The sequence below is a fragment of the Notamacropus eugenii genome, chromosome 4 (assembly GCF_028372415.1).
Source record: "Notamacropus eugenii isolate mMacEug1 chromosome 4, mMacEug1.pri_v2, whole genome shotgun sequence".
NCBI lineage: Eukaryota > Metazoa > Chordata > Mammalia > Diprotodontia > Macropodidae > Notamacropus > Notamacropus eugenii.
In genome coordinates this window covers 24,469,627-24,483,040 of record NC_092875.1, presented here as the reverse complement: position 1 = coordinate 24,483,040, position 13,414 = coordinate 24,469,627, and the positions used below count along the sequence as shown (strand labels likewise).

The 13,414-nt window shown below is 43.7% G+C and overlaps 1 protein-coding gene and 1 pseudogene across 4 annotated transcripts in view; one reads left to right on the top strand and one right to left on the bottom strand.

Annotated features, from left to right (window-relative positions):
* Nucleotides 1-13,414, bottom strand: part of SPPL3 (signal peptide peptidase like 3) — a 139,435-nt gene that overhangs the window by 35,834 nt on the left and 90,187 nt on the right. For all 4 annotated transcript variants that reach the window (XM_072600248.1, XM_072600249.1, XM_072600251.1 and 1 more), the window contains exon 3: nucleotides 911-999. In XM_072600248.1, the coding sequence (XP_072456349.1) occupies nucleotides 911-999 (89 nt within the window). The remainder of the gene's footprint in view (nucleotides 1-910; nucleotides 1,000-13,414) is intronic.
* Nucleotides 3,596-4,777, top strand: LOC140499171 (eIF5-mimic protein 2 pseudogene; annotated as a pseudogene).

Sequence of the window (13,414 nt, the reverse complement as noted above, 5' to 3'; positions counted from 1 at the left end):
ATCTCCTCCTCTCTGCTGAAACCCACGTCAAGACTCGCCTTCTCTAGACAGGTTTCTCTGATTGACCTGATCCCTGCTGAGCTGTTACACTCTATCATGCAACTGCCTTTATTTGCAAGTTGTTTTAAGTATTCAGTCTGGCACAATGAAGAGAGATCATGCTGGATCTAAAATGAAGAAAAGCTGGATTCAAATCCTATTCCTGAAACTAGCTGCGTCACTTAACCTCTCTGAGCCTCAGTTTCCTCACCTGTAAAATGGGTCTAATCTCTATCTGTAGGCCCCATCTCCAGCTTACTATAAAACTCAAATGAACTGATATATGTGAGTGATTTTATCACTCCCTCTCTCAGTGCCTGAGCCCCATGGTGAGGAGGGCCTGGGGCAGTGCCCAGTGTGGTACTGAGTGGATGATCAGTTGTGTCCCTTGTACTCTGGGCAGGCCACATTTTGCTCCAGTCCTTTTAAATGGAGCATGTCTCTCCCCAAGCAGAAGTTTGCCAGCTCTTTCAGCTTAAAGCTACAGAACAGCAATAACCAGAACAGAAAATGCTGTGATGCCCTTTTAGGAACCCTGTAGGAGATGACCCTTGGAGGAACTCTTCCAGCAATCGCTGCGCTGCATGTCTAGGAAGCCCACCACCTATGACCTCTGCAAACTTCGAGCACTACTTGCGGCTGTGCAGATTAGCATTTAGGGGGCTTTAGTAGTTTAGCAAAACAATTTTTAGACATGTTAAAAATGAATAGAACTTTTGAAGTACATTGTAGCTTAGGTGAAAGCAAAGCAAAACAGACCACACTGATTTTTCAAACAATGTGTGTGAACCTGGGATACGACCAGCTTTGGGGCAGAAGGCCCACACACAGACAGGTGGAGGTCTGAGGGTTAAAGATCCAGACTGCTTACTGTTATTGGTGCTGTTGCCGCTGAAGGACCCGGAAGGACTGCTGCTGTCTTTCTCCTTATCCTGGTTCTCAAAGTCCATGTTGAGGGACCTGCAGGAAGCAAAGAAAACACTCATTTCAGAACGAGTGTAAGTGAGGAGATGTTCCTGCAGCAAAGAGGATCAGGAATCCCAGCGTGAAATGACTGGGCAGAGTGCTGAGGGAGCAGGAACAGGATGATCTCCGACAGCTTTGCCAAGCCCCTCTTGATAGGACAATGCCTGTTCTGGCGAGCTAGCTTGAGAATAGGCATCTGGAATTAGGATCCTGCACCTTACTGCCACGGTTCCAGTCTCCTTTCCCTCACCGGCCCCACTGCAGCTCCCTGGCTGCCCTTTGTAGCTTTGGAACCTCGTACCCCACTCACTTGTTGGTTGAAGTGGGGGAGCTGGCAGACTCCCTGCTCCCCAGTTAGTTCCAGGCTGTCCCATATCACTTAAACCTTTTGGTAGCCTTTTCTTCCGTGGAGGTTTGTCACCCAATCAAAATTCTGGAGGTTGTGGTCTACTGACCCCTAAGACACTCTCCTTCCCACTCTGACCAGGTCAGTCCCTGCTTTATGGTCTTTCTTTCCCAATGCTTCTCCTCATACTGGGAGTCTTCAGCATGTTGGCATTTCCTCAAACACTTTAACCTTCTCAATACTCACCACTCTCTCTTCTATCCTGCCACAGCTACACACAGAGGTGAACACAGCCTTGCTTTTGTCATCCATCCCCCACAAGTGTTCCACATCTGTTTCCATGAACTTGGAAATCCTTTTATTTGAGATCAACCCCCCTAGAGATTTGGCCTCTGGATGGAGCCACTCACGGCCTTAAGCAGCCCAGGCTAGGGGCCCAGTGAGAGGAGATGATGGAATGGAATACCACTGGATGACACAACACAAATGTATAATTAACTGATATCAGATGGGAATGAGTATCAGATTGGGATTCAGGTGACCTGAACATTCATTCTCTCTAACAAAGTTGGACTAGATGTATAAAGGTGATACCTAAGTGGTATCTTAAGGGAAGAGAGGGATTCTCTGAGGCAGAAAAAAAGAGGGCATGTAGTCTGTGTATGGGTGATGGCATATGCAAAGGCATGGAGAGAGGAAAGTCAATTTGGCTTGATCACAGAATTTGGGCTGGGTAGTAATATGCAACCACACTGGAAAGACAGCTCATGAGGGAGTGATTCTGAGAACTGACAATGAACTGTCACTGCCCATCTAGTTCTGCATCTTGCCTTTATCACCTCTCAGTCCTCAGAATCACGGCTGGTCAAAACGTTGGTCAGTTAGGAATTCTGGTAAAGGTTTTTTGTTTTTACTACGTTGCCACTATCATATATGCTGTTCTCCTGACTCTGCCCATTCTGTTCTACATCCATTCATTCAGATCTTCCCACGCTTCCCTGGAACCATTTCACTGATCATTTCTTAGGACAAAGCAGTATTCTGTTACCTCTATATACCAAGGTCTGTTCAGCTAGTCTCCAATTGAGGATTACCCATCCTCAGTTTCCAGTTCTTTGCTACCACAAAAAGAGATATTATAAATATCTTTGTATGTATGTCTCCTTTTCTTTCTTCTTTGATGTCTTGGGGGTGTAGATCAATTCACAGTTCCACTAACAGTGTACTTATGCGCCAGAAATTTGTTTTTAATAATGAAGTTGACAGAGGGCTACTACAGCTTATAAGTGGGGTTTATTAAGAGAGGGGTGAAAGAAAGATAGCAGACACACAAGGTGGTCATTGTGGTCGCTGTTTGGAGGATGGACTGAAGTAGGGAGATCGACCAGTAAATCAGTTCAATAGTAGAGGAGAGAGATGATGAGGTCTGATCCAGGCTTACAGCTGACTGAATGGAGAGAAAGGAAACCTATGAAAGATGGTGGAAGGAAAAATGATGAGATTTGGCAATGAAAAGTAGATACGCAGGGTGAGTGAGAGCGAGGAGTAAGGAAAAGCACAGGGATTATAAATCCAGGAATCTGGGGGGATGGAATGGTGGTACTCTTAAACCAGCGTTTCTTAAACTGTGGGTCTAGACAATAACAGGGAAGTGAGGAAGAAGGGAGAGTTTGGGGAGAAAAATAAAGAGCTTTATTTTAGACACGTTGTTGAAATGCCCACAGGACATTCAGTTCTAGATGTTCAAGAAGGAGTTAGAGACGCTAAGTCTATAACTCAGTAGAAAGTCAAGGGATGGATATGTAAGTCTGGAAACCATCTGCACAGAGACAATAACTAAATTCATGGGAGTTGATGACCAAGTGAGAAAGTATGGAAGAAGAAAACCAGGCCCAGGAAAGAACCTTGGGGGATACCCACAGGTAGTGTGTGACATGAGCTTGAACAGAGTGGGGGCGAATCAGGAGACACTCATGTCACAAAACCCTGGACAGGATGATCAGCAGCACCCTGTGCCTCACAGGGGTCTAGGAGGGTCAGGACTGAGAAAAGGCCACCAGATTTGGCAAGTAAGAGATGACAGCTAGCTCTAAGAGGGCAGTTACAGTTAAAGATGAGGTCAGAAAACAGACTGCCGGAGGAGGGTGGTGGCCCCTCCTCCTCTTTCTCCTTTTCATATTAATTCTGGTCGCAGAGGAGCCACTGCCAGGATATCTGGCTCTTTTCTCTTTGCTTTAAATTTGGGTGTCTTTTATGAATAATCAAAAGCGGCAAAAGTCAATGCTGCTATTCAGGCCAGCATTTTAAAACCAGAAAAAGAGATGAAAAGAGAGGTTTGACACAACTCCGTTTCTGGACTGTGTTATCCAAGGGTTTAACTGAAACTGCTTCTGATTGGGAAGCAGCAGCTAAACTTCTTGATGCTTCTGGGGCAGAACTTGACTATCACTGATATGTAGAAATCCTCCGTGATGTGCTGGCCCCAGGTGGTCCAGACGGGCAGATGACATCTGTGTGTCTGCAGCACGCAACACTTCCTTTGCTTAGGCAGTCAACAAGTTGATCAGGTGCTACAAATACCCTGAAAAGGGATTTAAGGCTGAAGGTGAGAAGCTGCTGCTGTTGGTCTTAAAGGGTTTTCCACAGTCTGAGAGGAACACACTGGTTGTGTTGTTCTGGCCAACAGGAACTTAATGCATCCACTCTTAACAGCCATTATAATGAGCATTTGGTTCAAGACTTTGTTTAAATCATGGATAAATGAAAATGGTATCAATGGAGTAGCTGCTGGTCTTTGAAAAGTCAGCATGGACATCAGCCTGAAGAACCATCTTCCTCCTGAGAAGCAAAGCGTAGAGCACTTCACAAAACAGTTTCTCACAGTAGGTCTAAAAGAACTCTTGAATATGTTTGGAACCAGCAAACCACAGGTGCTCATCAAAAAGAGCTTCAGGAAGAACTTCAAGAACAGATGCCACATGGTGATGCATTTAAGGATATAACTATATATGTCAAGGAGAAGAGGAGGACAACAGCATCCCGGAACAGACTGCCAGAGGCACGGTCTGGTCAAGTGGAGGGGTTGGCCGCAGAGCGAGCCACTGGGCATCTGGAGCAGGCTGCCTTTACCACTCCAGGCTGATCCTTTATGGAAAGGTCCAGAGGACCATGATGACAACATTCACTTCATGAAAGCCTTCCAGAAAATCGAGGTACTTTTTCAGAAAGCTGAAGTGTAAAGTGCAAAGGGAAAAGTGTCTTTCTTGAGCAAATAAAAAAACTTCTAAAGTGCCCCAAGAATGCAAAAGAACTGGAGCCTGAAGGTGAAGGAGGTGACTAGCAGGAGTCACAGATAAAATGGCATGTCTCCTGGCTTCTTCTGGGTCTTACATCTTCCTACCTGTCTATATCCAGCATGATATCAGGGCTTTCATGGCAAATTTACTTGAACTGTTTTCTATGGTTACTGACAAATGTTGGGTTTGGCTTTTAAAACCATGTTTTTAAATAGTTTCCAGGAGCAAGAGATTTGAATCTAAGATTGCATTTGCCACCGTAATAATGTAATTTAAGGCCTTCTACAATGAACAGTTCTTTTTATCCCTGGGTTTTCTATATACAGTTTGTGAGTTGGTTAAAACAATTTGTTATGGAAATTCTGTCTGCAAATTAAACTGTACAAGTATCCGAAGTTCATCCACCTCCACCCCCCGCAGCAGATTTCAAAGAATTCAGAAGAGGGTAAGGAGAGAAGAAGCAGACATACCATGTAGTAAAGGCTTGTTCAAGGAGTTACACTGAATAGAATGGAGGGAAACAGGGGCAGGCTCTTATGCACTAAGGAAGGAGCCAGCAGGCAGGATAAGAGTGAACAGAGCAGGGCTGCCAGTGAGAGCATGCAGCTGGAGAAGACAAGAGGCCTTAAAAGGGCCTCCTGCTATCCAAGACCACAGAGAAAGATGGGAGAAGAGGCTAAGATGTCTGAGTGATGTGGGACCAGAAGGAGGGAAAAGGGGGGAAGATCTTGGCAAATGGTCTCACATTTTTTAATTAAGTGTGAGATGAGAGTGATATAGCCAGGATGTGTCTGAAGGTGGATTTGAACCCAACACTTCCTGAGTCTGAACCTGGTGCTAACCATTATACCATATGCCCTCTCACTAATGAAACAAAAATTTTAAGAGATAATTTCACCAAGGAACAAAATTATACTTAATGTACTGTGCTCTTATACTTTTCTCCCCCTTTCACTTCTTACTGCTTTTTTCCCTTCAAAAAAACTTCAACCTAAAATAATTTGCTTATTTAACATCACAGGAATCAAACCGACAATGAGCTTGTTGATTCAGCATCGACTATGCAAGATTTGGACAACACAAACTGGCCTTTTCGTCCAAAGCCCTCTAGCCCCTCAGCATTCTCCTCAACAGCTCCCCAACCCCTTCAATCCACTTCATCACCAAGTGAGTCAATTACCCCTCCATAAGCATCTCCTGGATTCAATCCCTTCTCTCCACTCATACATGACTTAGTCTGGGCCCTTGTTATATCACAACTGTACTTTTACTTGGGATTGCCAGTTTTCACTTTCTCCTCCCTCAAGACATTCTTCCATACAGTTGCCTAAATTATTTTCCAAAAGTACAAATCCACTGATGTCATGCCTTTGCTCAAGAAGTTTCAGGTGTATACACCCTTCACAACCTCGTTTTCCAGCCTTTTTCATCATCATTCCCTTTCACACTCTTGCAGGTTAAGCCAAAGATCATTTTGGGTCCTGACTGCCATCCACCATGTCAGCTCCTCCTTTCCTGATTAGTGTCATCTACAAATGTGATAAGTTACCATCTAGGGCCTTATCCAGGTCATTGATAAAAATGGTAAATGGCACAAGGTCAAGAACGAATGCCTGGGATAGTCCACTGGAGATCTTCTGCCACATGACACTGAACCATTCTCAGGTCAGGTCCTCTAAGAATAAAGAATGAAGATTAGAGAAGTAAACAGAAAACTGTCTTCAAAATCACCTTCTCCTATCAGGAAAGACTGCTTTTTTTACATCTCTGTCCCAGTCCACATGAACTACAGGTGTCTCAGGGGAAATGGAGGCTGCTAGTGCGTAGGAGAGTTGGACATAGCGTAGTCAGAAGGACCTGGGCTCAGACACTACCTCAAATATTTACAAGCACTATGATCCAAAGCAAATTACTTAACTTCTGTGGTCCTCTGTCACCTCACCCATAAAACAGAGGTGTTGAGCTTGACGATTTCTAACGTCCACCCCAGTTTCAAACCCATGCTCTTAAGATGCTCTTTCCACTATTATTTCCTTGCCAGAATATAACGTCAGGTTATATATGAAAATGTCAGTGGACTGAACATTTCTCAATTTCCTTTGCTAGTTTTTAAAAATAAATCATACACTTTGCTTTAGATTCAAAATCTAAAAATCTAAAAGGAACTAGAGTAAACTAAAAAACATCATTTTGGTTAAAAGAAAAAGAAAGAAGAGAAAAGGAAGGGAAAGTGTGAGCCAAGGCCATACACCACATAACTAAGAAACAGAGAAAGGTCCACAGGTTAGCTAGCAAGTCAGCCCTGCAGACATCATTCATTACAGTATACGCTGCTTCCTCTGTCATTCAGAGCTGCAGTCTTCTCAATTAACCAACAAATACTTGTGAAGTCAAGTTTAGGAAAGCTACTGGCCAGTCTCCTTAAGAAGATCATTCCTGGGGGGGGGGGCAGAGCCAAGATGGCGGAGTAGGAAAGACGCACATACGCTACCTCCGAACCCACTGCCCATAAAATATCTGTAAAGAAAGAACCACCGGCGAATTCTGGAGCAGCAGAAGCCACAGAACAACGGAGCGGAGGAGATTTCTGCTCCAGAGAGGCTGAAAACCTCTCGCAAAAGGTCCCTTGCGCCCCGGACCCAGAGCACAGCCCAACCCTGCCTCGGTGGCGCGAAGGAGTGGATCCGAGCGGGCTTCAGGGACAGAATCTCCAGCAGCTGCGCGGGTCCCTCCACCCACAGGTGACAGGGGTTGGTGAGAGGGTCTCTTGGGGGGGGGGGGGTCGAGAGGGGAGTGGGGTGTCCCCATAACTCAGGCCCCCTCGGGAGGCAGCAGCAGACAGGGGCTCCCCAAGCAGGCAGGAGCCCAGATCCATTGTTGAAGGTCTCTGCATAAACCCCCCGAGGGAACTGAGCCTGAGAGGCAGCCCTGCCCCCACCAGAGCACCTGAACTTAATCTCACACTGAATAACAGCCCTGCCCCCACCCAAAGCCCTGAGGCTGGGAAGCAGCATTTGAATCTCAGACCCCAAGTGCTGGCTGGGCGGATCTGGAGGCAAAGTGGGTGTGAAGAGGAAGCTCAGAAGTCAAGTCACTGGCAGGGAAAATGCCCAGAAAAGGGAAAAGAATTAAGACTATAGAAGGTTACTTTCTTGGTGAACAGGCATTTCCTCCCTTCCTTTCTGATGAGGAAGAACAATGCTTACCATCAGGCAAAGACACAGAAGTCAAGGCTTCTGTATCCTAGCCCACTCAATGGGCTCAGGCCATGGAAGAGCTCAAAAAGGATTTTGAAAATCAAATTAGAGAGGTGGAGGAAAAGCTGGGAAGAGCAATGAGAGACATGCAAGAAAAGCATGAACAGCTGGTCAGCACCCTGCTAAAGGAGACCCCAAAAAATGCTGAAGAAAATAACACCTTGAAAAATAGGCTAACTCAATTGGCAAAAGAGGTTCAAAAAGCCAATGAGGAGAAGAATGCTTTCAAAAGCAGAATTAGCCAAATGGAAAAGGAGATTCAAAAGCTCACTGAAGAAAACAGTTCTTTCAAAATTAGAATGGAACAGATGGAGGCTAATGACTTTATGAGAAACCAAGAAATCACAGAACAAAGCCAGAAGAATGGAAAAATGGAAGATAATGTGAAATATCTCATTGGAAAAACAACTGACCTGGAGAAGAGATCCAGGAGAGACAATTTAAAAATTATGGGACTCCCTGAAAGCCAGGATCGAAAAAAGAGCCTAGACATCATCTTTCATGAAATTATCAAGGAAAACTGCCCTGACATTCTAGAACGAGGGGGCAAAATAAATATTGAAAGAATCCACTGATCACCTCCTGAAAGAGATACAAAAAGAGAAACTTCTAGGAACATTGTGGCCAAATTCCAGAGTTCCCAGGTCAAGGAGAAAATATTGCAAGCAGCTAGAAAGAAACAATTCAAGTATTGTGGAAATACAATCAAGATAACACAAGATCTAGCAGCTTCTACATTAAGGGACTGAAGGGCATGGAATAGGATATTCCAGAAGTCAAAGGAACTAGGACTAAAACCAAGAATCACCTACCCAGCAAAACTGAGTATAATACTTCAGGGGAACAAATGGTCTTTCAATGAAACAGAGGACTTTCAAGCATTCATGATGAAAAGACCAGAGCTGAAAAGAAAATTTGACTTTCAAACACAAGAATGAAGAGAAGCATGAAAAGGTAAACAGCAAAGAGAAGTCATAAGGGACTTACTAAAGTTGAACTGTTTACATTCCTACATGGAAAGATAATATTTGTAACTCTTGAAACTTTTCAGTATCTGGGTACTGGGTGGGATTACACACACACCCATGCACACACGCACACACACACAGAGACAGAGGGAACTGAAGAGGATGGGCTCATATCTTAAAAAAATGAAATCAAGCAGTGAGAAAGAAATATATTGGGAGGAGAAAGGGAGAAATGGAATGTGGCAAATTATCTCTCATAAAAGAGGGAAGCAAAAGACTTATTAGTGGAGGGATAAAGAGGGGAGGTGAGAGAAAAACATGAAGTCTACTCTCATCACATTCCACTGAAGGAAAGAATAAAATGCACACTCATTTTGGTATGAAAACCTATCTTACAATACAGGAAAGTGGGGGATAAGGGGATAAGCAGGGTGGGGGGGATGATGGAAGGGAAGGCATGGGGAGGAGGGAGCAATTTGAGGTCAACACTCATGGGGAGGGACAGGATCAAAAGAGAGAACAGAAGTAATGGGGGACAGGATAGGATGGAGGGAAATATAATTAGTTCTTACACAACACTACTATTATGGAAGTCATTTGCAAAACTACACAGATCTGGCCTATATTGAATTGCTTGCCTTCCAAAGGGAAGGGGTGGGGAGGGAGGGAGGAAGAGAAGTTGGAACTCAAAGTTTTAGGAACAACTGTCGAGTAATGTTCTTGCTACTAGGAAATAAGAAATACAGGTAAAGGGGTATAGGATGGAGACAAGGACAGAAAGGGATGATAGAAGAGAGGGCAGATTGGCAGACAGGGGCAATTAGAACGTTCGGTGTTTTGGGGTGGGGGGAGGGGACAAAAGGGGAGAAAATTTGGAACCCAAAATTTTGTGAAAATGAATGTTAAAAGTTAAATAAATAAAGAAAGAAAGAAAAAAAAATTTTACATATGTGGGACTGGAAAAAAATAGATCAATCCTGAAAAATATATTTTGATAAAAAAAAAATCATTTCTTAGGCCAAAACGAGGACCAAGGAACTAAATGACCCACAAACCACACTAAAATTTCACATCATTTTTCTCCAAATGAAGAAGCACATAAATCATTCTGGTATCACTGATGGTTTCAATAAAGTTCTATATTAAGATGTCCATAAAGTGAAAAAAGAGGGGAAAAGATGCAAGATTTATTGTGAAAGACATCTGACTTTCTGTCACTTTTAAACAATGCACTGATCTGCAATGGAAGATTAGGAAGAGGCAGACTACAGTGTAACACGACAGTCACAACTCATTGTTTTCACCAAAATTACCATTTTCTTCAAGTTAATGAGATAATACGTGTTGGGACTGGAAGCTCAATTCCGTGTGGACAGTCTCGGGCAGGTAAAAGTGGGACTTCTAAATCTTAGAGTCTTACGAGGCCCTCCATGAACAGCGGGGGTTCGAGAAGGTCAGACCGAGCTAGCTCGGCTAGCTCGGGTATTTCCGCCTCTCCCCCGGAGATACCTGATGGGTGGAGTCTCCCTGCCCTCGAGGTCGTCCCGGATTGGAGCACACCTAGTTACCTAACAGCACGGTATTGAGATGCAAACTGTGTGGCTGAAGATTAAGTAGGATTGAGGAAGCCTAAAAGCTCTCTTAGCACGTGTGGAGCCAAAGAGAAAAGTAGGGCTCCGCTTCTTTTCTTTCTCTCTCCCCTCCCCCTCTCTCCCCGCTTGTACTTCTACTTCCATTCCCTTAAGCTTAGCCTTCTTAGGAAATCTCCCCCTCTTCGTCCTAAGAAAGAAGACCCCCTGCACTTGTAACCGAAACCCTGTAGTAAAGCTCAACCCCTGTTTGACTCTGGAACGTCCTTTCTCTCATACGTGCATCCGGCGTGGCCAGCCGAAGACCTGGACAGGTAAGAAAGACTCGGGTAGCCCAATACAGGCCTCTAGGCTTGGCAAATACGAATAAACCTACACTGGCAGAAGGGCATCAAGTGGGTCAGGTTACTGGGACAAGGAACGAGGGGAGGCAGAAAAGAGGCGAGGAGGAGGTCGCCTCTGCTGCCTTGTTTAGTCGAGTGACCCTGCTTCCAGGGGCCGTGCGGGCCAACAGATGAGGAAACTGAAGCCCTGCAAGTTTCATGGTGGCACAGCTTTTCAATCCAGATGGGGACTAAGTGCTGAAGATCTGAACCCCAACTCCTGGAGAGCCACGGCTCATTCCACCTAATTCCCACCCAACACAGTGAAAACAAACAAGGTCATTTTCAGACCATTTTCAGAGCAGTCTCAATGTCTGAATTCTCTGTCAGACGGCTCCCAGGCTTCTGAAAGCAGGTTGGACCGAGATGTCCAGGAGTCTTTTACTTGTCGAAGTGGTCTGAAAAACAGGACCCGAAGGGCACCGGCCTTTTGGCTTCATCACATACATTTTCCCTCCCCCTTTACAGCTGTTATTCTTACAAAAGCTTTGTGTGGTCTATGGGCTGCTTTTTATGACCTTATCAATACGAATTTAAACCCTGGAGCACATCTATTTTCTTGGTCTAAATTGTATTTTAGTTTTTTCAAATTACATGGAAAAGCAATTTTTAACACTGATTTTTTACAAAATGGTGACTTGCAAGTTTTCTTCCCCCCCCTCCCCCACTGATAAGCAATTTGACATGAGGTTATATATGGAGTACAGCTTTTTTCTAAGGAATTTTTTCTCTACAGGAGGTATTTCTTACTTCCCAAAAATGTCAAGCTGTAAACCAAGCCACAAGAAGATCAAGTGCCAGGGAAGGGACAGAGAGACAGTCATTTGCTAAATACTGGACCTCCTTTTCTGATTTAATGCATACTTTAGTTGCTCAGAACCCCAGAGAGTTCTTTTTCACCTACCAGGAAGGTTTACATCTTTAGGAATAAGGATGTTTCCAGAGAAAGAACTAAGGAGTCTGAATGTAGATCGAAGCATGCTATTTTAATTTTTTGTTGTTTTTCCCTTTCTCGTGGTTTTTCCCTTTTGTTCTGATTCTTCTTTCATAACATTATGAATGTGGAAATATGTTTAATATCATTATACATGTATAGCCTATATCATACTGACTACCAACTTGGGGAGGGGCGAAGGGAGGGGAGAAAGGAAATTGGAACTCAAGATCTTATAAAAGTGAACAGTGAAAACCGGAAAAAATAAAATACTATTAAGTGGAAAAAAAGAAATAAGGCTATATTAAACGTCATATCACTATTAGCATGCTCAGAAAATGGTTACAGAGCATTCAGGGGATAATTTGAACACAGGACATGGGGACTGAGAAAGAAAAACTCACGTAAAATTTCTCTTTACTGACTTACTAAAACCCTTCTGTCTACAAAACGCAACGAGCTTTACCAACCAGGTGACAGGAGGAAGCTGTAGCCTTCCAGTTCATGTATAATTACAAATGTATTTAATTTTAGCATAGCAAAACAACTTAATAAATCTTCCCCAACGAGACAGGCATTCCCTTAAAACTGGAGTGAAAAACCTGTAAGACTTTTGATCTTAATTAAGTCTCCTCTTTAAACTCAAACTCAGCACTGTTTTTAACAGCAAAGAGGCAAAACCTTTTAGTATAATTACAAAACAAGCAACATTCTAACAAAATTTCAAAGAACTGGATAGTAATGTTATGGAATCTAATGAGTTACATTAAAGGAAGTGTTCAATTTTATTCAATTCAGAAAGTATACCATATCTTCCAATAAAAGTCTTAAATGAATTTTAAGTGGATCTATTCTACATGAAATTAAAAAAATAAATTTTGTTATCACAGACAGCCTCTTTCTTCAAAGTTCTCTGCCTGGTCAGCCACAGTGGGGCATGCCACTGCAGGTCTGCTACTGCAGCAGGAGGGCATTAGATGGCTGGATTTCAGGATTTGTAGATTGAATATCCCAGCAAGCCTGGCACCAACATGGCGGTTTGGGGGGGGTGGGCAAGCTCTCTGGAGGGAAGGGCCACCAGGTTGCCTAGGGAGTGAGAAAAGGTCAACTAGCTCACGTCAGAAAAATGGAGAAGATTAAAGCCTCTGTGCTGTCCAGCTGTAGCAAGAGTGGCCACTGCACTTTCAACCTGAGTGAAATATAGAAACTTGGTCTCAGAAAAAGAAAGTTCTGGGTCTTATAGACTAATATAAGGGTCAGCAAGTCTGTTTCTGCAGGCCCTCGAATTAAGAAGGGTTTTTACATTTTAAAATACAATAAAACTTTATTTAAAAATGTAAAAATCATTCTTAGCTTTCAAGCAACTAACTGGCAGGCTATACTTTGCCAGCCTCTGGCTTAAGGTATAAAACTAACTACCCAAAACAATTTAGCTTCTTGGGGATCTGTTTTTCCAAATAAGAATTATAGTAAAAACCCTGGAAGGCTGAAGTTATTTGTCTTCTTGTTCTGCGATCCCCTCATGTGGACCTCCTGAAGAGAACCTAAACTCTCTTCTCCAAGGAAGATTCACCGGCTGATGCCAGCACGCCAGAGCCACACACACCCACTGCCACCCCTAGATCTTGCTGCTAGG